A 25227-nucleotide genomic window follows, 5' to 3' on the forward strand; every position below is an offset into this window, starting at 1 on the left:
AAAAGGGATGAATGCACTTTCAAATGGTAACATTAAAATTGATTATATTGTTCCACCTGCCGACGAACTAAAGCGTCGCGCATACTGCAAGTGGCACAACTCATTTTCCCATGCCACTAATGATTGTAATGTGTTCTGACGATAAATCCAATCGGCCATTAACGAAGGACGATTGAAATTTCAGGAGGACACAGAGCCCTTTCCAATGAATATGATCGACTTCAATGGCAAAAGGGTCCTAATTCGGCCCAGCACAGCCGATAAGGGCAAAGACAAAGAAGTCATCATCGGCAACTCATGGGAGACCGATGGAAACAACAAAATCTCTTGCAGGAAAGTGGTGGCCGAGAAGACTCCTGATGGAGGAGAGACACTGAAAGTGACCATCACAAACTCCGGCACTGGAGGGCAAAAGCAGACGAGGGGATATGCGCGAGAACCCATACTACGCATCGCAGACGGTTCGTAACATCACCGGACGGTCCGGAGCGTTCCAGCGGACGGTCCGGCAACGCCAAAGAGCCGCGGCGACCACATACCTTCAAACCACGACGACCAGAAATAGGTACGTGGAAAACTAACACGTTCAAGGCAACTAGACAGTTGGTAAAATCCAGCCCAACCTTTGATCAATTATTGTCTAAATATGTGAAAAAGAAGGCTGACCCCAGCGACCGGCCACCAAAGCGACCTCGCTTACCCACCCAGGTGCAACAGCAGGTTAGGCCGATTGGACCACCACACCAATCGGAAAGGACGAGAGGTCATAATGTTCAATTAAGACCTAACGTACCTGCATGGACACCTTCACCACCATATCCACCTATGCCATATCCATACACATACATACCTCCACCATATGTCCCAAATCAAATGTGGGGCATGCCATCATACCCATTTGGGATGCAATAGTACCCCGCTTGGGGGGCACCCTATACATCTGTATTCAATAGGTTGACACCTCCAATACAAGACCGATTGAGAGCCCCTCAATCTGGTCCACGAACAACTCGACCCTAAAGGCTGACTAATCCGGCAGGGGGCATACAGCTACAACCTCCAACAGTACGAAAAAAGGAGACGTCATTAAAATAGGAGCGACAGATGTCGTCGTACAACAAAATAACGAAGGGCCGATGATTTTTGGTGAAGCGGCCAACACAAACAAAAAAGAAGGAACGACTGTCGACAAAACAGCCGATCCAAAATACTCCATGCCCCGATGGTGCCTATCGAGATTGACACGATCGCAAAAGCGAAAATTACAGCGCCTTAGAGCAAAGGAGAATCAGGAGAAGGAGGCGGAAAAAATATTCAATGACACACATCCGCAGTATCCACCACCGCAAAAGAGATGGAGACCCAAGGCCGTTGAGGAAAATCAAATGTCCACAAAGATAGAAAATAAAACAACAAATGTGCAGCTCTTTGCAGGTATGGCAGACAATCCGACTATAAAGACCAGACCAACCGTACAGGACGCGGACCGTCCGACCCCTGAGGCCGAATCATCCGCAATACACCATGACACCTGCAACGACGTACCAACACCCATGGAGGAAGACGACCTGCAAGGAGAAGACCTGGTCAACTACGAGGCTACGCCAGAACATTTAGAAAATTAGGAAAGCAAGGTGACGAATTGGCCAGGACTAGTATGACGCTCGACGGTGTTGGGACTGATAGTTCGATCAAAGCTAAAGGGTCACGTCCGTTGAGTCAACCATCAGGACCAAGGTCACTGCGTACCATCCTAGTAAGTGGCAAGATGCCTAAGAAAACCGATGTGATACATCGAGTTGGTTGCTTTTGGTTCGCTCAGCTCCACCAAAAGGCAGGGGGGCATATGTTCGACACCAAAAAGAGAGGGCGGACGGTCCGCGCCTGTGGGCCGGACGGTCCGCGCCTGTGGGCCGGACGGTCCGCGCGTGCGCAGAACAGATTAAGGTTCCGAGTTTTTTGCTGTGTTTGTTGGCTAGATTCTCGGAATTAGCTCGGGAAGTTTGTTTGTAAAGGGTCCAGCCCCCCTTCTTTATAAATAGAGAGGTATACGTCCGATTTGAAATAATCAATCGAATCAATACAACTTCTATTTCACATTTATTTCCAGTACAATTAGGAGTAGTTCTAGTCTAGTTCTAGTTTAGCCTCTCGATCCCCAAATTCTCCGCTTCTCTTCGACTCTACGTCGATTAGAGGAGTCTAGGTCGGCCGGCCCGAGCCTAGACAACTCCTAGGATCTCTCCTCCCCGACGGAGTCCCTCCCGGGAGCAAGATCCAGGCGCCGTCGGCGATCCTCCGCCGTCCCTGCATACGCGCGGACCGTCCGGCCGTCAGGCAGGAGCCCTAGCCTTGCACCAGGCCACGGACCGTCCGGCCCCTGCGCGCGGACCGTCCGCCCCTGTGCAGAGAGCACCGCCGCGCCTCGCACCAGGCCACGGACTGTCCGGCCCCTGCACGCGGACCGTCCGCCCCTGTGCAGAGGGCACCGCCACGATTCTTGTTGAGTGTTTGACGCTCCAAAAAGGCGTCAACAAGCGTGCTTCTTCGCCTGTGGCTCAACCGCTCTAGCATAGCGCTTCGCCGCTTCGCTCTCTAGTCTCCAGCTCCCATGTGTGGTGGGCGACAACACTGTGGCCGTACACTGTGTCCTATGGCTGTTGGGCTTCGCAACCCTCATCGGTGTCCGTGCTCTCGCGCGATGCGTCTGTGTAGCGACCCTCCACGCTCCTTCCTCTCCAATAGACAGCAGTCTGAAAACGTCCAACCTCCCCTCTCTGTTCAGCCATACCTTGTTACCTCCCCTCTCACTCAGCCATACCTTGTTTCTTGCTTGCACTCCGCCACTGTGTCTATGTACTGATGGGAGTTCGATTCCAATATAAATTGGAATACAATGAACTAAATCTCAAAGTGCCTTGTATCTATGCGAGTTCGAGTAGAGCATGTATAGACATGTTATCGAGTGATTTCAAGATGAATGATAAGCTATGAAGTAATTGTAAAATGAATTTCCAAGCTGCATGTCATCCAGGTGATCGGACTATAATGTGTATATATCCTTAGTTAAGGACACATGTTTTTTTTGCTAGTCAACAAAATAAGAATCAAAAGACTGTAAATCATGTGTGACAAAAAATACTGTGTGTATGCATCATGCATCTTTCTAGAAACTTGTATGCGTATTAACTTATTTATGCATAATATATATAGTCCTTTTGGCGGAATGAATATTGTTGGAAAGAGAGAAACAAAAAGAAATATCGCCTCACAACTCACATGTGGTCAGCAACACTCGTCCGTCTACATCGCGCACCAGCGCCGTCCAAACGCTATCAAACGCTCACGAAACCACGCGTTTGGTGGGGTCGGCGAGGCTGGCCACCCCGGGTGGCGGGTAAGGTGACCTGGTGGTGCACGTACCGTCCTCGCCGTCCAACGAAGCTATAAATTCTACCCAATCGCCGCACCCGCACCACATCGCCCCGACCAAAGCTTCCCCAGACGGCAGGAGACAGCAGCAGGCCGGACGCCGGACTCCTCCTCCCTCCCCCGTACGCATCCACTGAGATCCTTCCTGTGCGAAGGAAATCTCCAGTTCTTCGGCCCCGGCCAGGTTTTCAAGGTGGGTTTCGTGCCTTTTTCCCCCTCCATGATTTCGTCCTCCGCGCCGCGTGATTTCAGGCGGGGAAACGGCCAGGCTCTTTATTGACCCTGCCTCTACGGATTGCTTGGCTTGCGGGGCGGGATTCCGTCGGTTTCCCCCCGGGTTTCGTGGAATTAATAGTTTGATTTCCCTGATTTTGCAGTGTTGCTTGCCCCGCCGGAGTTTTCCTCTAACCCGCAAGTCCAATTGGCTAAGAAGTTGATGGGATCGGGGGGACACTGGAAGGCTGTGTGAGATCGCGAAGGGGACCGTGAATTCCTTGCAGGGCTGCGGCGATTCGGCTGCGCTGCTGTATGAACTGTTTCGTGAACCTGGGACTCAACTCGAACTCGAACCACTACGTCGCCTGCCTCCTCATCTTCCTGCTGCATTTCTCCCCCCAGTTGTTAAATCCATCCAATTCTAATTCAAATAGTAATTGTGAAGGAGTTCAACAGAGCTGCACAGATGGCGAACAACAGTAAGTCCTGCTGCTTCTCCGGGAGCTCTTTGAGTTTTGAGCTTACAGTTGGCAGATCGGTTCTTCCAATTTAAAAGATATATCTTATAATCGATGTGAATTATTAAAGCTACTCAGGTGAGGAAGAATCGATTGGCATACTTTATTAGGTTGTTGATTAGGTATTCGTTTGGTGGATCTGACGCAGCTTCCGTGGCAAATTTGAAATTTTCCAACTTAACTTTTTGATAGTGGTTTCGAATTTTTTTCGTTCGATAACCAAAAAAATCGGAGGTTCTTATGGTTGTTGGGAGGCACGCATGGGCCCGATGGATGGAAGGGCCATGGACCATGAAGTCCCATATTCATTTGTCGGTGGAAGGAAGAAAAAGAAAAGTAGATTACAAGCACTTGGTAGCTGTTTACAGTTCACACTTGTTATACCTAACATCTCACGCAAGGGGACCGACCACTTGGAAGCTTCTCCGATTTGACCCCATGTGGATTTGTGGACTCCTGTGCTTCATTTTTTAGTACTGGGGACCTTCGTTCACTAAAATAGTTACTCTCACAAGCCTGCCACTGTTGCACGATAAGGGAAAAAATAGCTTATCCCGATTGCTACAAAACCTGACTACAGAAAAGCATATGCCGTCAAGTGCTATGCTGTCTGTGTTAAGTGCTTAGTACCATGCATGTGCGATCCACATTGTTGTCATGCTGATGAACACGAGCAGGCAAATGTATGGTAATATTGGCTAGTGGATATAGCTGTCTTGTTAACTATATTCCAATGCTGCAATTTGCATTTATTTGTTATGTCTCGGTATATACTAATGCATGGTTTTGCTTTAGTGTGTCTTGTTGTGGCTGCTAGCATTAGGTGATAAATGCTTGGTGACCAATGAAGTTGGGCAGCTTTTTTAGTGTCCTCAGCATATCTGATAGAGAGGTTTGCTAAAGAGGTTTCTTCCACGATCCTACAGACTACCAGTGCTACCAAGGCAAACATTAGCCACCAGACATGACATGCTTATTCCTTATAGTCTGGTGCCCATCTTGTCCAAACATAATCTAGAAGAGTGTACAACCACTAATGACCTTGTGTCACGTCCATGCTCTGGCCTTTTAAAAAAAAGATAAATAAAAAGTTATTCCCACCCCTGTGATCTTCTGAAAAAAACCCTAATCTATATGCTTTAATAGTGTTGGAGGAGTCAAGAGTGAACTGTCTTCTGCCAGAGCATCTGCGATTAATACAGACCAAGGACACTACATTGGCCCAAATTTAGTTGTTGAGAGGCTAACTGAAAATCTTAAACTGTCCTGTCTTACCTCACCATCATTGTTCTGAGACAGGGGAACATGCCTCACTACTAACCCTCCATGGTGGAGGGGGTAGAGGAGGGTTGATGTGAGAACAACAGGCGATCTCGGCAATTTCACAACTTGGTAGGCTTCTTTATGTTACTTCTGTATGAACTGGTCTTTTATCATTTGGAGGTACTCTGCTCTCTGGAGCAAAATATCAGTCTTATGCTAAACCCATCCATATTAGCAACCACACAATTGCATCAAAATTTGCAGAAGATTAAACTTGAGCAGGTTTTGTATGTCATCCAAACACTACAGCAGTAACGGACATGTGAATGTTTCAGGAAGTTTCTTTTATGGATATAGTTAAAAAAGCAGGAGTCATCCACCTTTATTTCCTTCATTTCTCTGTGTGCAAATCGTGATACTGCTGGAATAACAAATTTGATTAGAAATGTCTTTGAACCTTACCTTTCCTTCTCAATACGATCAATAGAACTAAACTTGTTCTTCTGAACACATTTTGTACTTAAACATTTTATTTCCTGTGTTACATGTACTGAGATAAAGCATATTTTGTCCATGTCAGGCTCATATGGTGAAAATGCTAGGAGAAAGCCACACACACCATCTGCTATTGTTATTGGTGGTGGGTTTGCTGGTCTTGCTGCTGCTGATGCTCTCAGAAATGCATCCTTCCAGGTGATTTTCGGTGTTATTTTTTTTGTCATGTTTCGGTGTTGGTGTAATGTTACAACTTACAACCTGTATTTATTTGGCGAAAATGAGTAGACCCTTTGTGATCCTTTTCAATTTGTGTGACACATTCCAGGTTATTCTACTGGAATCCCGTGATAGGATTGGTGGCAGAGTTCACACTGACTACTCTTTTGGGTTTCCGGTCGATTTGGGAGCATCTTGGTGAGTTCCATTCTTTTTAGCTTTCACCATGTGCCCAAAAGTTTATCTTGAGGGAATGTCATGAACATTTTTTTCATCATTTTTATTCATCAGGCTTCATGGGGTCTGTGAAGAAAATCCCTTGGCACCAATAATTGGAAGGCTTGGACTTCCACTGTACCGCACAAGTGGTGATGATTCTGTGCTGTTTGATCATGATCTAGAGAGGTAGTAAAACTTTGCATTAGACTGAATTGAACTTTGAGAGAAGATGGAGCAAATGATGGGAGCTAACTTGGTCTACTGCCTTCCAGTTATGCACTCTATGACACTAACGGACGCCAAGTACCACAAGAGTTGGTAGAAAAGCTTGGGAAGGTGTTTGAGAAGATACTGGAAGAGGTATTCCCTCGTATCAATTGTCGGTGCCTGTTGATTTTAGGTGGTTTCTATTATTTGATTGGCCCATAACACTTGTGTGTACAGACTGGCAAATTGAGGGAAGAAATCAATGAAGATATGTCTATCGCAAAAGCCATCGCAATTGTTATGGCTAGAAATCCGCACTTGAGGTTTGAACTAATCTGATTTCTGCCTAGTGCGCTGGTCAGCGCAAACGTTCCAGTCATTTTAACTGTGCTTTCTACGTGTTCAATACAGGCAAGAAGGGATTGCTCATGAGGTTCTTCAGTGGTATTTGTGCCGTATGGAGGGTTGGTTTGCCACCGACGCTGATTCAATTTCACTACAGGGTTGGGATCAGGTATGGGTTTTTTGGTTTGTCGCTGGCCAGTATACGTGCGCATTATGAGATTACTGTGCCTTATTACATGATAATGTTGACGGGATGTAGGAGGTGCTGCTTCCAGGTGGCCATGGCCTCATGGTTCGTGGGTATCGTCCGGTTATAAATACTCTCGCAAAAGGCTTAGATATACGCCTCAACCATAAGTACGCATATCTATCCTTTTCTTGTTAATTTGGTAATCACTAGTTGTGGTTTCACTTCCACCAGCCATTCCTAGATCACTGATCCTGTTCTTTGTTCTTCAGGGTTGTGGAAATTGTTCGCCATAGGAACAGGGTAGAGGTTACCGTAAGCAGCGGCCAAACGTTTGTTGCGGATGCTGCTGTGGTCACTGTTCCGTTGGGTGTCCTGAAAGCGAAAACCATTAAATTCGAGCCGAGGCTGCCAGAGTGGAAAGAGGAAGCGATCAGAGAACTTACGGTTGGAGTTGAGAACAAGATCGTTCTTCACTTCGGGCAGGTTTTCTGGCCTAACGTGGAGTTCCTCGGCGTCGTTTCCTCTAGCACCTACGGTTGCAGCTATTTCCTCAACCTTCACAAGGCAACAGGCCACCCAGTCCTTGTCTACATGCCCGCCGGCCGCCTTGCTCGTGACATCGAGAAGACGTCGGACGAGGCTGCTGCCCAGTTCGCCTTTTCTCAGCTGAAGAAGATCCTTCCCAATGCAGCTGAGCCGGTTAGTTTGTCGACACAGTACCTAGAGCTACGAGTAGTAAAAGAATCCTTGATGTAGAGCATTTCTCCTCTTACAGCCTGTGCTGGCCAAAACTTTGTTACTGCAGATAAACTACCTGGTGTCGCGCTGGGGCTCGGACGAGAACACGCTTGGTTCGTACACGTTCGATGGGGTGAACAAACCCCGTGACCTGTACGAGAAGCTGCGCATCCCCGTGGACAACCTGTTCTTCGCGGGAGAGGCCACGAGCGTCAAGTACACGGGCACGGTGCACGGCGCCTTCTCCACGGGTGTCATGGCGGCCGAGGAGTGCAAGATGCGGGTTCTGGAGCGGTTCAGGGAGCTCGACATGCTGGAGATGTGCCACCCTGCCATGGGCGAGGACAGCCCTGTGTCTGTCCCGCTGCTCATCTCTCGGCTCTAAAAGCAGACGAGTAGTAGTTGTGTATGGGATGGATCGGCACCTGAGAGTAGGCTGGGACATCCCACTGATTGCCGGAGGGAAGCAGGGAGGAAGAAGCTCCCCTCGCTTCGCTTCTCCTCGGCATGAGGCATGTGCCTGGCGTTACTTGTGGCGTGCCAAGTGCCATATTTCCCTAAACTTATTCTGCGTGGGAACCCTCTATTATGTATGTATACTGTGAATTTGTGACTGTTCAGGTAACACGAGTTATCGTGACATCTTCGTAGAGAAAGATACCGTATGTATGATGTATGTATGATATACATATGATATTATGATCAACAATTGTAGTAGTAGTAATAATAAATAATACATATATGTGACTTAACTGTTTGGAGTATTGAGTGATTGTGACATGTAACACCCTTACATCTAAGCAAGTATAAAGCAAGTAGTATAAGAGCATCTCCAATAAATTAGTTAAATGGCTCGCCGAGCCAAATTTTTGCTACTCAACAAAAAAATAACTCTCCAACAGACTAAATATTTGACTTGCCAGGCTATCCGACTCTCCAAATTGGCTCTATCATGAGCCAAATTTCGTTAAACACCTGGCTAGCAAAACTATATATATATATATATAGTATGTTGAGTGAGATGCTATTATTTATAAAAAGATAAATTAAGAGTCAAATAGAGTAAAAAATAAAGAGTGTCCTGAAGATGCTCTAGTGAGGCTATAAGTTAGGCTAGCTCCAGCAAGCACCGCTATACGGTCCTGTACGCCAAATTTAGAGAACCAAACATCATGTATTGCCTCCAACAAGGAACTGTAAAGGTTCCTGTAAAGTAGAGGATGGTCCTTGCGCACGCTATTTGTGGCGGATGGTTGTGTATCCGCTATTCGACCAACGAGCGCGGGCAACAACATCGCGATGGAGCGCATCTGTACAACATATTTGTTAATATGAATAAAAAATAATTTGCAGTATTTAAATGTCTCATAATTTTGTAAATATATACGGATTAATATGCATGCAATAATCACGGATATTTGTTTTATTAATAATATATGAATTCTGTTAACATTGTAGATATAGAGGACCGGTTTTAGAGGATGTTGCTGGAGATGAAGAAAATATAGAGGACGAATTTTTTTAGAGGATGTTGTAAAGGACAAAGAATATTTTTTTAGAGGACGAAATTTAGAGGACGTTGCTGAAGACAGCCTTAGCTAAGAGATTGTGCAAAGAGCAGGGCCACGTTGGTGCCTGTACCCTGCTCCACACATGTGATGCTGCTCTGCTTTGTGCTTTCTTTTGGTGGCAACGGGTACATACCCGTCGGGTAGTACCATTCCATACCCGTACCTATCAAAAAAAATTCTACCCGTCGGGTTACCCATATATACTCGCGGGTATAAAATCTTACCCATACCCGTACCCGCGTGGGTATTTTTACCCGTCGGGTAACCCGTACCCGCTAGGAAAGAATTAAATTCCAATGTACCAATCACTCAAAATATTAAATAAACATATAAAAACAACTTCCATTTCACATATAACGAATCATATGATTACATAACTTAGTATCTAGATAAATGATAACTAGAGAAGGTTTTATTCTAGCTAAGTTGGACTCTATTAGATGTTTATAGTGCTATTGATGCGGGTATATTTTACCCACGGGTAGACGGGTATGGGTAGTACCAACCCATACCCGTACCCGTCTACCCAACGGGTAGAGGTTTTTACCCATTAACATACCCGCGGGTAGAGAAATCATCCCGTACCCGCCTTCATATAGGGTAAAATCCGTCGGGTATTCGGGTTTCGGGTACCCATTGCCATCTCTACCAACTACCCATGCCTTTGCTCAGATTCGAAAGATGGCCGATGCCGGCGCCAGATAGAGCGCCTCACATGCATGAATCAACATGAGGAGAGTTCATGGAAGGACCCCAAAAGCTTACAACTACCGATGCTCACGACGAAGCTCGGGTTCAAAGGTCACTACGTAAACAGTACAATATCAAATAGTATAAACTACAATACTCCTCCTTTTCATGATCCACCGAGGACAGGCTGAAGACGATCTCTCAGTCAACACTCCAGACTCCACACGAACTGGCGTACCGTTTGGTTCAAATATTTGTAACGTAATGGGTAAGTGATAACGTTAAATTATGTTTGTTTTAGTCCAACCGTAATTAGATACCATACTAAAAATTGATACCGGACTATTCAAACTTGTTACCGCCCGTAATCGAGTGTAAACCATTACCATTATCCTTTACGTTACATTTCGTGAACCAAACAGCACCTGTGATCCATCCCACGCATTGTCCTGTCTTGTGCTGTGCCTGTGCCCCAACGATCAGTCAAACCGAAGCGTACTGGGCCACGCAAACGCAACGACGCTCGCAGTCGCAGAAGAAACTGTCCAGCCATCCCATCCGTTCCACCCAAGCACACCAACGGTGCTGATCCCGTCCTCTCTCGGCGCCGACCAGACTCGCCCGCTACTCTTCCGAAAAAAATATCCCAAATAGTTACTCCACTCCCCTCACCCCTCCCGACTCCCGTGCTCTCTCTCTCTCTCTCTCTCGGATCCGAATTGCCAGCGCACCAGTCGAGCTCGCGGGAACTCGCCGGCACCGGCGATGGCCTCCGCCCTACTGGCCGGACAGGGCGGGGCGCGCCACCACGGCTGGGGGGAGACGCGCGCCCCACTCGCGCCCATACCTCCCAACCCTAACCCCAGCCAGCCCCACCCGCGCGCCGACGGGTCCAAGTCCAAGCCGCGGGCGGCAGCCTCCTCGCCGGCGGCCGGATACGTGACGTTCCGCCCGGCGTCCCTGGGCCCGCGCGAGGCCCGCGCGCTCCGGGACCGCCTCGCGGGGGAGCTCACCCAGGTGCGCGCCCTCCTCTCCCGCATCGACACCTGGCAGCAGCAGGGCCCGCCGCCCGCGGGGCTCCGCGGCGAGGTGCGGAAGCGGTGCGGGCAGATCCTCACCAGGCTGCGCAAGGACAAGCGGAGCGTGTGGTTCAACGCGCCCGTCGAGGTGGAGCGCCTCGGCCTCCACGACTACCACGCCGTCATCAAGCGCCCCATGGACCTCGGCACCGTCAAGGAGGGCCTCGCCGCCGGGAGGTACGCCTCGCACGACGACTTCGCGGCCGACGTCCGCCTCACCTTCACCAACGCGCTGCGGTACAACCCGGTCGGCCACGAGGTCCACACCTTCGCTGGCGCCCTCCTCGCCTACTTCGAGAGGATGTACAAGGAGGCGCTCGCCTGCTTCGAGGAAGACTGCAAACGCCCTGAGCCGCCAAGGCCAGTGCCGCCTGAATTGACACCTCCACCCGCAGCTGAGCCTGTTGAGGCCAAGGTTAAGCCGAGGGCAGGGAATGTGAGGATGCGGAAGCCCAAGGCCAGGGAGCCTAACAAGAGGGAGATGAGCCTGGAGGAGAAGAACATGCTCAGGGTGGGGCTGGAGAGTTTGCCCGAAGAGAAGATGCATAATGTGCTACAGATTGTGCGCAAGAGGAACAACAATCCGGAGATGCTGGGGGATGAGATCGAGCTTGATATTGATGAGATGGATGTTGAGACACAGTGGGAGCTTGATCGTTTCGTAGCTAACTTCAACAAAGCGCTCAAGAAATCTCAGCGTGCTGTGGTGATGAATGGTGGCGCCGCTGATGTAACCAGTGCTGCTGTGGCTGAGAATGACACTGCACCTGTCAGCAATGTGCTTACGTTGGTTGACAATGATGATGTGGTAGGAGGTTTGTTTCTTGTCGCAGCTAGTGGATGTGTAAATTGGGATCTCATGCTAGCTTTTTTGGTTTATTAATTTTACAGGAGAGAGAGAAACCTGTGAGGAGCGCTACAATGGCTGAGCAGGTGGATGAGTATGTTGATATTGGGGATGAGATGCCAACAGCCACTTACCAATCCATGGAAATCGAGAAGGACGCTGAAGGTGCGACTGGCTCTCGTGGTTCTGGCAGTGGCTCTTCGTCGTCCAGTGGTATATATGATCAAGCTGGCATTGTGTACTCCTTCAACACTTCATATTTCTTCAGGGAGCAGATCTTTTTACATTAACTGTTGCCTTCTTTTACAGGTTCTGAGTCGAGGAGCTCAGGGGACAGTGCCTCAGGAGCTGGCAATGCTCATTCTTTGGCTTAACACTAGGATTTGAAAATTTGGATGATCTGAGTTCTGTTGTTGGGTGATTTACGTAGAGCTAGTGGTAATTGTAAGTATGTAGCTGTTTCTGAGACGTGGGTGTGCGTAGGCTTCGATTACACAGTTAGTAGTAGATAACAAACTGGCTTTGTGGGTGTCTGTTAGCACCATGTGTATGTAAGCTGGTGGTGGAAGGTATTGGGGTGTTAAAAGTAGTTGATCGACCTTCTGGTATGGAGGGGGCCAGGGCTAGTGTTTGTGTTCTTTGTAGTACAATTGTTCTGGTGCAGACCTCTTATGTAATTAATGATTTGTGCATGACATTAAAGTATGGTTGTATAAGTAACAATGCAGTATCTTTTGTTCGGTGATGGTTTTTGACCTTTTTCGGATAGGCCTATGCAAGATAGTTTTCAATGACCATGCAAATATGTATTCAGTTTGTTCTGGTGGTGTTGCTTGGTATATGGAAATTATCATCCTCTGATAGCCATATGCCTCTTTATCGTGTAACACCATAAGACCATGTGTTGATGTGTGTTTGTTTGGAATTTTGGAGATTCTTTTACTCTTGTTTGAGTTTTAGGTTACTGGGCTTTTCGAGATGCATATCAATGGAAATGCCAGTAAAGGTGCAGGTGTGATGTTGTATTTATGCAACATGTGATTTCATTGTTTCAATGAGAGATAGGGCTCCGACGTTGAAGGAAGGAAGGATGAAGTGCCATGTTTTGTTGCTGCAAATAGGAATGTAAAGGTTAGTGGTCATTTTTAACGATTCCTTGTGTTGAGTAAGGTGGCTTGCCTTACGCTTCCTCACGTTGTTGACAATTTTGTTTCCCCGGCACTTCCATTCAATTCATCAAACGATGGAGCCCGCTAGTCTGAAGTAACTTGATCACAGAGTGTGCTAACTACCACTTAGGCCTTGTTTGTTTGTGTTGGATTGTACCCGGAATCGTTTTAGCTAATCAAAATTTATATAAATTAGAGAAACAATCCGGTTATGAATCGTTTCGACCCATCGATCCGACACAAACGAACAAGACCTTATATAGTTGCATTCTGAACTCATATGCAGCACACGTCCAAAAATAAATGGAGCTATACGACCAGGAACAATGCAGTAGGGTCTACAGATTTGTGTCCAACAAGCTAACAAAGAAAAAAAAACCTGAGAGCTGTCATCAAAAGGCTATGACAGCCTTCCATCAACAAACTCAGGAGTCAAAGGAGCACGCCTTAATCCGTACTATCACAGATAAGTGATTAAGACATGTTTAATACGTGACCCAACACTAAGAATAGATTAACCAAGCAACTAGTACTCCATCCGTTCATGGAGAGTTAGGAGGTATTTGAATACACTAGAGCTAATAGTTAACTAATAAAATTAGCTGAATATATCCAAACAATCTAACTGAATACATCCAAACAGTTAACTATTAGCTATTTTTAGCAAAATAGCTAATAGTCTAAAAATAGCTAATAGTCAACTAGATATTTGTTAGCTAGCTAATTTGTCTAGTAAATTTTTAGCCAACTAACTATTAGCTCTATTTCATTCAAACACTCACTTAACCACTTGAAGTTTAATAAAAATTATAGAAACAACTAGATGATATCAAAGCAGGACGAATGATTAGTTTAGCAATAGGGCAATGAGGGAATATCCTATAATAGTATTGAAGAAATCGCAAAGATAGCATGAGCTACGATAACGCATACCCGAAAAGCGGGGAAAAGGCTCACAGTAAGTACGGCTTTGTTGTACATGCAGAAATTTCTGTCCAACAAAGACATCCAGAGGCCAGTTGAACGATAATTATAAATTTGGACCCTTAGCTTCTCAGTCGCTAACATAGCATCCTGCACTGCTCCTGAAGCTCTACACTGCAGTCGTTGATCTCCAGCGCTTCCAGTGACGGTGGAAGGCCCGTTTCAGGCAGCCTTGATATGCGTGGACAGCCCCTGATGTTGTCTAGCCTTTCGAGGGAGTGGAGACTGTGCAGCACAGCAGGTAGCTCTTCAAGATTCAGGAACCCCAAAATCGCAAGACCCTGCAGTGACGTGAGGAGCTGAAGCGCCTTTTCTTGTTCATCTATGAAGCACATAGTTCAGGATCCATCTCAATTGACAAGACTCGGAGGGAACTCAGATACTGCATCTGCATGGCCTCCAATGCAGCCACCTGTCGACAACTCTGGATATGGAGCTCCTGTGCAAAGCCGTGCAGCAATGCAGCTGTAGAGACTGCAAGTATGGGCTCTCCCGCACTGACAGAAATCTGAGAGAGCTCCGGTTCTCCGGAAAGTAAGGCTGTAGCCTTTTGTGGAGAAACTCCACACAAATATATGTGACGGATGATGGAAAAGGAAAATCTCTCATTGGCAGACGAAAGCAGCATGGGGCAACCTGTAATTATGAGCTCCATGAGGAAGGTGAACCCTCCAAACCCCTCCCTCCCTGCCGCTGCTACATAACTGCATTTCTGGGCACCTTTGAATACGGAACTTCTTCAGTGTCGAAAGGACATTTAGTGGAATGTGCAAGAGGAACTCATCTTGGACTAAGGCTGGCTCCAACAAGACCCTCTAAAGGGTCCTGTACCCTAAATTTAGAGGACGAGAACTCCCTCCAGCAACGTACTCTAAACGGTTCTCTAAATTTAGAGAATATTGCTGGATCCTCTATACGTAGAGTTCCTCTAAACGGTTCTCTATCTATTTGAATACTTTAAACAACCGGTTTAATAAAACTAAAATATGTACAATACATTTGAGAGTATGACAAATACGTATGTAAAAAAATTAAAAAATTAAAAATGTCTTTAATATAGGTATTTACATATAGAGGACGTGATTTAGAGGACGTTGTTGGAGAGAAAGTAGATATAGGAGATGGAATCTTTTAGAGAAGACTGTAAAGGACGGATATAAAGGATGTATATAGAGGACATTGATGGAGACAGTCTAAGCTTGTTGGTAAAACTGCTTGAGAAGCAAGACCGCCGTCACATCCATCACCACCCCCGCCCAGGTCCATTGTGCCCCACCCGCTCGCCGTGCTCCCCCACGCAAATCACCTGTAATGTACTATTTATTTTTGGATGAATTTTTTTGTTCCAACTGATCCAACAAATATTTACCCAGTTGTTCTATCTTTTATGTAATTATATTACTTGCACTATTTACAAATTACTTGCTTATACAATATAATATTTCTGCCACCTAAATTAGTTGCAAAAAAAAAAAATCAAAACTATCGACCCACATCTGCATGTTCTAGAATCTCATGCCCATCTTTCAACGCCCCTCTACTCAAATCTCATACTGCATTCCAACCTGCAAGGTTTTGCTAGGAGCTATCTTCAGATTGGAAATGTTGGACCTGAAGTTCTTTTGCAGGAACCTGTAAAGGTTGTTGATAACAAAGCGCTTGAAGCAGTTCCCCCGCTCAGGGCTCATGTTTAAGATGACCCTTCCAAGCACAAAGGTCGTCCCGTTCGCTAGAGCAGAATCCATCATCAGGATCTCATCACCGCTCTGAGCAATTTCCTTGAGGGATGCAATGATCGATACAACGTACTCGTGGTCCTCCATGTTCTGGGTGTCCATGTAACCATACTGGACTATGCACCTGTAGACACCAAAAGGCTCCAGCCTGTCGAAGAGGAAGCGCTCTTCAGGTAGCACAGACGTCACAGGTAGGTGCCTCACAGTGACGAACACCATCAGTTCGCGAAGGCAGCCCATGTGCTGGACGTAGTGCCGCACAATGGGCGGGATGCCGTTCATCAGGTCTGTGCAGAAGATGCATATTCCAGGTACTCTATTGCTCATATTCACTATCTTGATGAAATCCTGCCTGTCCATCAGGTTGCTCACCTCGTACTCGTGCTTCTTGCTTCGCCCGTAGGTCCAAGAAAGTGTAATTATAAGGAAGAATGCAGTTATCGCAAACGGAACCCAGCCACCCTGTGCGATCTTATACAGGAGTGAGATCGTCATAAGACCTTCGATGGCAGCGAAGATGGCATAAAATGTCCCGGCTATTGCATAATGGACCTGCCATATTATTACCATGACCACTGTGATCAGATGGGTTGTGATAAGCATAACCCATATCACGGCAACACCTGCATATGCCAAAAAGGATGTGTACATTAATTAATTATATTTTCACCAGAGATTCAGTAAGTTATAATACTGCATCCAACAATTAAAGCATGATATCTCTACAAAGTACTATCTTAATAAAATTTATGCAATACCATGAAAATTGTGCTTCAAATACCATGTCGTTTATGTGGGAAAATTGCTTACCATAGGCTTGCCCAATCTCTGGTCCACCCTTGAAGCCAACAGTGATCAATACACAGGCAATCATCAAGAAGTAGTTGATCTCTGGAGAGTACACTCGGCCCTCGTACTTCTTTGAGGTATGCTTCATGGTAACTCTAGGAAAGCAACCTAGAGCAACCGACTGCCTGACGATGGAGAAGCTGGCAGATATCAGTGCCTGGCTCGCAACGATGGCAGCCAAAGTGGCCACGACGAACATTGGCCAAAACAGTGGCTCTGGGACGCTGCTGTAGAACGTTGTGCTGAGCTTCGATGGGTTCTTGATCAGAAATGCTGCCTGGCCAGCGTATGCGAGTATCAGTGATGGATAGACCAGACACGAGTATGCCATCTATACAGGGACAAAGGGAAGGGCATTTATTAGCATATATAAATGGTTTCTTATCTATATAATAGGGTAGGAAAATGAGCATATTAGTCATTACTTGGATTGATTTCTTGTTGAAATGACCCAAGTCAGCAAACATAGCCTCGACACCTGATCACAAACATATCACACCTATAATTCAGTTCTGACAAATCAATTAACTGGCTAGTACTAGATTTTGCAAAAAAAAAAAATGATCGGATATTGCTTGTTTCTTGGTTGTATGACATTAATGAACGATAGCTTTCTATGATTATACTGCATGTTTTTTCTTGTTGAAATAAAAAGGAAAAAGAAAGTAATATAGTTAGCTTGCATTTCTTACCTGTTATGCACAGAACAACTGTTCCAAATTGCTCCCATCCAACCCTTTTGTTCCTCGCGAAGAAAAGGTATATGTAATGCGGCGATATGGCTTTCAGAATCGGTGGATAGTGCTTGATGATGTTGTACAGTCCAGTGGACGCGATCAACGCGAACCAGACGAGCATGATGGGAGAAAAGGTGAAGCCAACTTTACTTGTGCCGTACTGTTGGAACAGGAAAAGGATGACTAGGATAACCACGCACAGGAGGACAACGTGGCCTGAAACAAGACAGAACATGGAATAATGTTACTCGTTATTGTTATTTTTTACCTTGCAACGATGAAATATCATGACATGAGATGGTATGGTAGTAGGCAGCAGCACTGCCTACCTTGTTTGATGCTAGAAGATCTTGACTGGATCCCTTGAACCGCTGATAGGACTGGATAGATTCAAGAGAACAACATCAGGATCGAAATCAAAAGGAGAATTAGACCTTATTAAAATACTGTGATGATCTGATGGCGTGGTGGTGGTGGTGATGATGATGTGAAGTGAATACTGATAATGGCGATGGTGGTGGTGATGGTGATGGTGTGAAGTAAATACCTGAGATGGATGGAGTGAGGGCACCGTCACCCATCACCATACAAGTTCCAACCAGCACGAGGTAGGTGATGACCGCCTGCGCGATGGAGCTGCCTTCCAGGAAGGCGAGCATCCTCGGTTGCTGGCTACTCTTCCTGCTGTGGAACCTGAGGTTGACATCCGACGCCAGCCGGGTGACCGGCACCGGCACCGACTTGCCGCTGAAGTTGACGTGCTGGCGCAGGAGCGAGTACAGGGCGAAGGTGCCACCTGCATGCATGCACACAACGCACACAATATGCATACATTATCTGAATTTGTCAACCAGATAGATTTCGCCCACTGCTATATACATGGCATGCACGACAGTTTGTTGGATCTAACTAAATTAGCCGCATTTTAAGCGCAATACAACTATTGACTAGATTGATCTACTACCAACCTTCCATATTCATGCATGATCGTTAGAACAGTAATAACAACTTTTTTTAGAAAAAAAAAAGAACTACAAAGTATGTGTACCAATAATAGATTAATGCAGTGTTGTACCTTCTCCGTGGTCATCTGCATGGAGCACGACGAAGACGTACTTGACGAGGCTGACGAGGGTGAGCGTCCAGAGGATGAGGCTGAGGATGCCTAGGATGTCGGCGGCGCCGGGGTTCGGCAGGGCGAAGGACGAGAAGGTGTAGAGCGGCGACGTCCCGATGTCGCCGTACACCACGCCCAGCGACTGGTACGCCAGCAGCGCCAATTGCCACCCGGTGAACTCCTGCACACATCAGCATCATGGTGACCGACCGGCGCGTCGACGTCACCATCACACGCATCTTGTCAATGCAAGAGGAAGAAGAAGAAACACTAGTGCTCCAAACAATATTGGAGTGGATGAAATTGAATTGGCATGAATACTAAATCAAGCATGGTATTTAAATGAGATGTCCAATTCTATTGTGAGTTTGGAATTATGCTGTCTAATTCCACTCAATAACGAGGGGTAGAACTTTGAATTGGAAGAGGGGTTTTTAGTTATAGTCTAATTCTAGAGAATTTGAGCCTCTTATTCGAAATCTAAATTTCATGTGCAACCAAACAGCAGAACTGAGGAAAACTGATTCCAATTTTCTATTTTGTGCTTCAATGTCTACATCCAAACGGGATATAATAGTTTTGGTTGGATTGGATCGATCAATCTGCACGCACAAATGCATGTCGACTCTGCCGTTCGTAACGTACCATAGGGTTGCGGTGTCTCGTCCTATACGACTGGCTGAAGGACCGATGGGCGAGCCAGCCGACGGGGACCTGCTCGTGTCCGACGATGCCGCCTTCCTCCTCGGTGATCTGGCACGTCGAGATCCGTTCGTCCACGGTCGCCACGGCGGCGGCGTTCACCTGGACGATCACGTCGTCCGGCGGCGCCGCACGATACTCCATCGCGCGTTAATTAGTAGGCAACGCTATCGTAGGTGGAGTTGGCGGGGCGAGGGGAGATGAAGATCCTCTACTAAATACTAATATAATGCACGGTGCCCCCGCCGCCAGCCCCCTCCCCACAAGGCCGTAACAACCGCCTCGACATCCTCGCAACAGCCAAGTCCGCGCCCGCCGCCACGCAACAGACACTCCGCTCCGCGTTGTGATGGGATGAGGATTCCTCTCATCGGACAAGGATTCCCCTCCCCCGTACCACCCACCTTCCTCCCGATCTCCTCGCAGAGTTCACCGCTACTCGCGCCCTCTCCTAGGCTCCTAGCTCCCTTCTGAGGTAGACCGCGCACGGGAATGGAAAGGCATCAGCGAAGGAGCGATGGCTGCGCCCACGGAGGAGGAGAGGAGGAGGTCCAGGACTCCAGGTACGCGTATTCCGCCGACGAGCAGTCAAAGCCGCCAGAGCCGCTTGCCGTCGCCTCCGTGTGGTCGCCGCCGCAGACGCACGCCGAGGCCAAGGGACTGCGCAGCCTGCGACCAGGCGTATGCGGCGGGGGAGGCCGCGCGGAAGAAGCGCAGCGGCTCCAGCCCAGTGGCGGCCACGGCGAGCGCGAGCGTCGCGAAGTAGATGGCGAGGTAGACCTGCGCCAGCAGCAGCGCGCGGTGGAGGAGCAGCAGGTACTGGCCCATGCGCCGCACCAGCGCTGTGAGCACGAAGAGTGGCACCGCCACCGCCGCCCACCGGCCGCCGAGGACCGAGCGCACGCCGTCGGCGATCCAAGCGTTCGCCGCCGACAGATACGCCTTCGAAGCTCTCCAAGTATAACTCCGTAGTTCTGTCAACAATTTTCTCCAATATCCATCTTTTGTTGTACACTCCAAAAGCACCAACGATTTTTGTTGTTAAGCGGTAAGGCGAGCAAGTAAACATGAACAGGAGGCGGTAAGGCGAGCAAGTAAACATGACCACCGTCTTAACGCCTAGGCGATGCCTTAAATACATTGTTTCTCATTACGTATTGCATGGGATGAAGCTGGTTGCTTATGCCATGAGGGTGATTTGTTCAATTATGCTGCTTATGATGATGGTACTTTATTGCAGGACGAGGATACTGCTGAACTTACGAATTACCAGCACAAGAATGAGGTGATCAATTCATCTGAGAGATTAACATATGGTGGACACGAAGATTGTAATGCATACTGTTTGTATGCAACAAAAAAATATAAAAAAGGGGAGCAGGTTTGTTCTTAGTTTCACAAATATAACATTATTTTGTCTTTATTTTGTCATCTCTGTTTTTTATACACTCATGTCATTTCTTACAGGTCCTTGCTTATGGAACATACACAAACATGAAACTCCTTGAACGCTATAGCATCATATGTGTTTGGATTGTTTTGATTTAGTTGTTTGATTGCTTCTGTGTTTGCCGCTCCCAAGTTTTATGCTGGTTAATAAAACTTTGTAATTCTTTAGGTCTAGCCCCTCTTGCTGTTTTTGGATATGTTATGGCCACACACCTCCCTCTTTATCCTGCAATTCACATCCTACCCGATAAGTACCACAACTTATGTTTGTGTTTTCTATTTCAATTTAAATGTTCAATCACATTGCTACTAACCTGCATAGTTGTCTAGTAAAGATACAACTCTGTTTCAGGTCATTCTGTTGCTGGGTTATGGTCCAGATTCTCCTCCACCAAAATTATTTCTTATAAAATGGTCAAGCGCCAGTGAAAGTTATGTGTCAGACAATGATAAAACAATACAGTTATTCAGCAGTTTTCGCGGAAACCAGTATTTCACTGTATATTTTTGTTGTTCATCTAGTGGTGCCATTTGTTGGTATTGAGCAGCATGATTTTGAAGAAAGTTGGTGGCCTTGAGATGTTTGAAAAGTAAGATGTTATAGGCTCCTTATCCAGCCTTCAGTGGGATGTGTTTCGAGTAAGTCACCTAATTCATCTCAAATTGTGCAGTAAGAGCAGGTGTGGGTGGTGACGAAGTTAGGATTTGGGCTGGTGACCTTGTAGGTAGATGATGATTTTATTCAGATGAGTGCAATTTAGCAAATGGTATACAATTGTTTTTTTAATGTTTTCCCAGGCACATCAATTGTGATGTTGTTTGAAAGGGCCAAATTATCAAAGTCACCAAATAGTTTGAAAACAAAGAGGATTATAGCAATTAGTGCTGCTTCTGAGAGTTATATGGCCCTGAGCACAATTGTTTTTTTTTATAATCTCAACTAGGACCTACCTCATACCTGTCAGTACTTGTTACCTAGATCTTTTACTTATGATCTTCTAGCACCGAATCTAATTCGAAGTATTTGACAGCATATATTCAAAGTGTGGTCACTGATGAGCCATGATGATGAGATGAAATCTGCCCTGTTTCTTCAAATGAGCATGATTAACCATGCAGTCCATGCTATCGGACTTTTTGCACGATCATTTGATGGCTACTTAATAGATCGTCTTAGATCTCTTGGAACGACTTCTTTTGTTATATCTCAATCGGCCTGTTTCTGCTGCTCCGTTATATGCATAGTTTCCTTCTGCATCTTTTCATTATATAAATAGCGGTTTAGATATTTCTTGCTGATTATCAATCTCAAGTAGGCTTGTAATACTTTTGTTTGTTATGCCCGCAGCCACATATCATGATGTCAAATTAAAAGATGTGTTCTGCTAAATTTTCTGATGTTTGTGCTCGTTGTCACTGTCCCAGTCTTATTGTAATAATGTTGTGATGTTTTGGACATTAGCAAGCTGCAAATTGAAATATTTAAGTCTTTTGTAATTTGTGTGTGTACTGGCATTGTACTAGTTACTATATATAGAGCGGGGAGCAATCCTCGTCGATCAGCCCATCTCGTGGCTATTCTTATGGGTCACAGGATCTTCATCGAACGGACACGGAGCGGTCTTCCCACGTATAATTCCTGTATTTTCTGAATAGTTTGAGTGGCAATTGATGCCCTCTTTCATTCTAGCATCCGAGGCAATATCTATACAAACTCTTTTTTTTTTATTTTTCCCTCCAGTAAATGGATATTAGTCTGATTTGGAATTTACTTTTCCCTTCATATAGGCAATAGCTGCATTTTAGACAGCTTTGCAGCACAATTCACAAACTACAGACGTCTCAAGAAAAATCAACATGTTATCTCAGTTAGCCAGGGAAAAGAAGTGAGCCTTTGAAGTAGAGAACATGTGTTCAAATGTTGACATTGTCGTCCTGACTTGTCAGGACAGGTTTTACTTTTTTAATGTTCGATGGCACTGTGTCTGAAATTGCCTTGACAAGAAGCTATATTTAGCATCCATCTAGACTTGCATATGTAACTTGATTTTCTTTCATCATTGGCTATGAATTATAGGTACCCCTTAGGAAAATAAGGGGATATTCTTGCTAATATGTAAGTGTGTATTCTGATGCACCTTATATAGTCAATTTATCAACACATAGAATAAAATGTAAAAAAACACATAGAATATACTCCCTCCGTTTCTTTTTATTAGTCGCTGGATAGTACAATTTTGCACTATCCAGCGACTAATAAAAAGAAACGGAGGGAGTATATAGTCAATTTATCAACACATAACATGTAATCTATTGACAATTCAGCTGGTAATATTGTTTTAAAACTCAATTTAGTGACATAATATTGTTGTATGAGGCTTGATGATAGACCAAATCAAACTTCTCATATATTACATTAGCAAGGGTGAAATCACACTTAATAAAACAATAATTATTATATGTTCAAATAGCTAATGTGCACCAGAATAAAGAAAAACAAGGTTCAAACATAGTAGGGTTCTAAACTCTAGTGAGTCAGGACAAATTCAATCCCTCGAAAATTAAGAGACTTAGGATAATATATTATTATTTATGGAGCCCATTGCGCACTTGTGGTTGGAAATCCACAGCCACACTTGACTTGTAGGTCTAATTTGACACTCGTACCCGCACTCATGGATCTAATTTGACACCCGTACCTACACCCAAAATTTATGAAACCGTGGTCACCCCGCACCCGTGGGTTTGAGTGTCATCCCCAATCTTGAGGTCTAATATGGCCTAGCAAATGGTGGGTGGCTGGCTCACTTTGTTTATTTGTTGCAGCTATATTGTCGGTAGCACTGATTATTGAGACAGATACACTGATAATGTCATGAAGAGCTATTAGTGTAATTATCAATCCTAATCCAAGGCTACCCACATCTGCGGGTAAGATTCCCATTCTCGTTCCACACGTATGTTTTTTTTTTGGATTGAGAATAATTTTTTAGGACTAGTTTGGCAACCATATTTTTCTATGGAATTTCTAATTTTCCAAGAGAAAATGAACCAATTTTTCTTAGGAAAACGAAAAATCCTTGAGAAAATGGATTTCTCAAACTAGCCCTTAATCTATGAAAGAAAACGTCAAGGTGCGATGCGTAATTACACCCTACCGAGACACGCGGAAGCTAGAAACGAACGAGCACGAAAGCGTCCTCTGAACCTCAAATCGTCCTGTGTGGTCACGCTATTCGTGCCTACCTCTTCTCTCTCTCGGAGCAAAACCGGCACCTCCCTTGTGTATAAATAGGGGCGTCCCCACTCCAGGCCACCCCCTCCCGTCTAATTTTATCAACGCTTCTCCTGCTGGTTACTCCGCGCGCCTTCTCTTTCTCTCCCGGACGTCGATCGTGTTCTTCAGCACGGGCTAGCTAGCTCCCTCCCTCCCAGCCATGGCGACGCCGGTATCCTTCTCTTATTTCACTGCGTGCATGCTTTGTTTTTTTTCTCCTAACGTCGTCTGGCGTACCACATCTATCGAGCAGCTAGCACCATGCATGCATATTGTCATTCCCATTTCCGGTTTCTTTCGCTCAGTTGCATCTCCATTTCGTTCTGGAATTGGGGCGTTGCACACCCATGCCGTCGCGTTGCCTTGGGTTGTAGGACAACAAGGGGCACGGGCATCCGCTGCCCAAGTTTGGGGAGTGGGACGTGAAGAATCCGGCCACGTCCGAGGGCTTCACCGTCATATTCCAGAAGGCCCGCGACGACAAGAAGACCACCACCGGCCCTGGGGCTGGGAACGCGCGCGCAGGCATTCCGCCGGCCTTCAGGAACGGCGGCGGCGACGGCGGGTACAGGCCCGACTTCGGCGACGGCAACCAGTACACGCCGCCCAAACGGGTACGCGTTTGTTTGTCTTTAGTTTGCACTTTTTAATTGCACGACCGTGGGTGTTGCGTGTGCTGACACGTGGAGCTCCGGATCGCAGAAGAAGTGGGCCTTCTGTGGCTGCTGAATCGAAGCTCGCTGTGCTGCTGTGCTGACTCGAAAGGAGAACGGATCGTGCAGCAGCTCAAGTGATCCAGGATGATGGGAGCGCCGAGACACGATGGAAGGCATTAATTATTTCAGCCATGGTGTTTCGCCTTGCTTTAACCTTTTGCTCATCTCTACCGAGGAACACTAGTTCCATCGGGTAACTGAACCTGCAAATCTTCATGATGAAACTGTCGCATCATTTGTTTCATGTCTCGTTATGGCCCGTATTTCTACAAAACTCGACGATCACCCTGCCGGCGGCGGCGGCGAGCAACATTGCAAACCGTCGCATCTAATCATTCGCCAATCACAAAGTTTTAACTCATTTTAGGACAGTGATCACACCTAGGGTGACAAATAGCATCTCTCACGCGGCATGCAATCATCCAGTATTCATCGAAAGATTAAACAACAGCCTCAGCAAGT

The 25227-nt window shown here is 46.2% G+C and overlaps 5 protein-coding genes across 8 annotated transcripts; 4 read left to right on the forward strand and 1 right to left on the reverse strand.

Annotated features, from left to right (window-relative positions):
- Positions 1-3503: 3503 nt before the first annotated feature.
- Positions 3504-8594, forward strand: LOC101027113 (lysine-specific histone demethylase 1). 2 transcript variants are annotated; one of them, NM_001323613.1, is made up of 11 exons: positions 3504-3625; positions 3810-4127; positions 6010-6122; positions 6253-6341; positions 6435-6548; positions 6635-6722; positions 6807-6892; positions 6981-7083; positions 7174-7271; positions 7374-7803; positions 7910-8594. In NM_001323613.1, the coding sequence occupies exons 2-11, from the start codon at positions 4115-4117 to the stop codon at positions 8225-8227; spliced, it is 1452 nt and encodes a 483-aa protein (NP_001310542.1). In that variant the 5' UTR covers positions 3504-3625; positions 3810-4114; the 3' UTR covers positions 8228-8594. The 2 variants fall into 2 exon arrangements, with proteins under 2 accessions (NP_001310542.1, NP_001266475.1); NM_001279546.1 differs by lacking the exons at positions 3504-3625; positions 3810-4127 and having other exon boundaries at positions 5777-6122.
- A 2261-nt stretch (positions 8595-10855) lies between these two features.
- LOC100274549 (Transcription factor GTE7) lies at positions 10856-12747 on the forward strand. Its single transcript, NM_001148905.1, has 3 exons — positions 10856-11990; positions 12074-12242; positions 12339-12747. Exons 1-3 carry the CDS (start codon positions 10869-10871, stop codon positions 12401-12403), a joined length of 1356 nt encoding a protein of 451 aa, NP_001142377.1. The 5' UTR covers positions 10856-10868; the 3' UTR covers positions 12404-12747.
- Positions 12748-15561: 2814 nt separating this feature from the next.
- On the reverse strand, positions 15562-19467 carry LOC103645925 (potassium transporter 26). The gene is made up of 8 exons (XM_008670648.1): positions 19267-19467; positions 18580-18802; positions 18052-18300; positions 17834-17884; positions 17460-17720; positions 17193-17245; positions 16729-17098; positions 15562-16541 (listed from the first exon to the last, which is right to left on the reverse strand). Exons 1-8 carry the CDS (start codon positions 19465-19467, stop codon positions 15724-15726), a joined length of 2226 nt encoding a protein of 741 aa, XP_008668870.1. The 3' UTR covers positions 15562-15723.
- A 94-nt stretch (positions 19468-19561) lies between these two features.
- LOC100502423 (uncharacterized) lies at positions 19562-22832 on the forward strand. 3 transcript variants are annotated; one of them, XM_008670349.4, is made up of 4 exons: positions 19562-20281; positions 20564-20704; positions 20791-21411; positions 21804-22832. In XM_008670349.4, exons 1-2 carry the CDS (start codon positions 19816-19818, stop codon positions 20578-20580), a joined length of 483 nt encoding a protein of 160 aa, XP_008668571.1. In that variant the 5' UTR covers positions 19562-19815; the 3' UTR covers positions 20581-20704; positions 20791-21411; positions 21804-22832. The 3 variants fall into 3 exon arrangements, with proteins under 3 accessions (XP_008668571.1, XP_008668570.1, NP_001183830.1); XM_008670348.4 differs by having other exon boundaries at positions 20791-22416; NM_001196901.1 differs by lacking the exon at positions 21804-22832 and having other exon boundaries at positions 19656-20281; positions 20564-21629.
- A 1271-nt stretch (positions 22833-24103) lies between these two features.
- Positions 24104-25035, forward strand: LOC100282006 (nitrate-induced NOI protein). Its single transcript, NM_001154919.3, has 3 exons — positions 24104-24221; positions 24424-24663; positions 24752-25035. The coding sequence occupies exons 1-3, from the start codon at positions 24210-24212 to the stop codon at positions 24776-24778; spliced, it is 279 nt and encodes a 92-aa protein (NP_001148391.2). The 5' UTR covers positions 24104-24209; the 3' UTR covers positions 24779-25035.
- The last annotated feature ends 192 nt before the right edge of the window (positions 25036-25227 follow it).

This window comes from Zea mays, chromosome 2 (genome assembly GCF_902167145.1).
Source record: "Zea mays cultivar B73 chromosome 2, Zm-B73-REFERENCE-NAM-5.0, whole genome shotgun sequence".
Lineage (NCBI taxonomy): Eukaryota > Viridiplantae > Streptophyta > Magnoliopsida > Poales > Poaceae > Zea > Zea mays.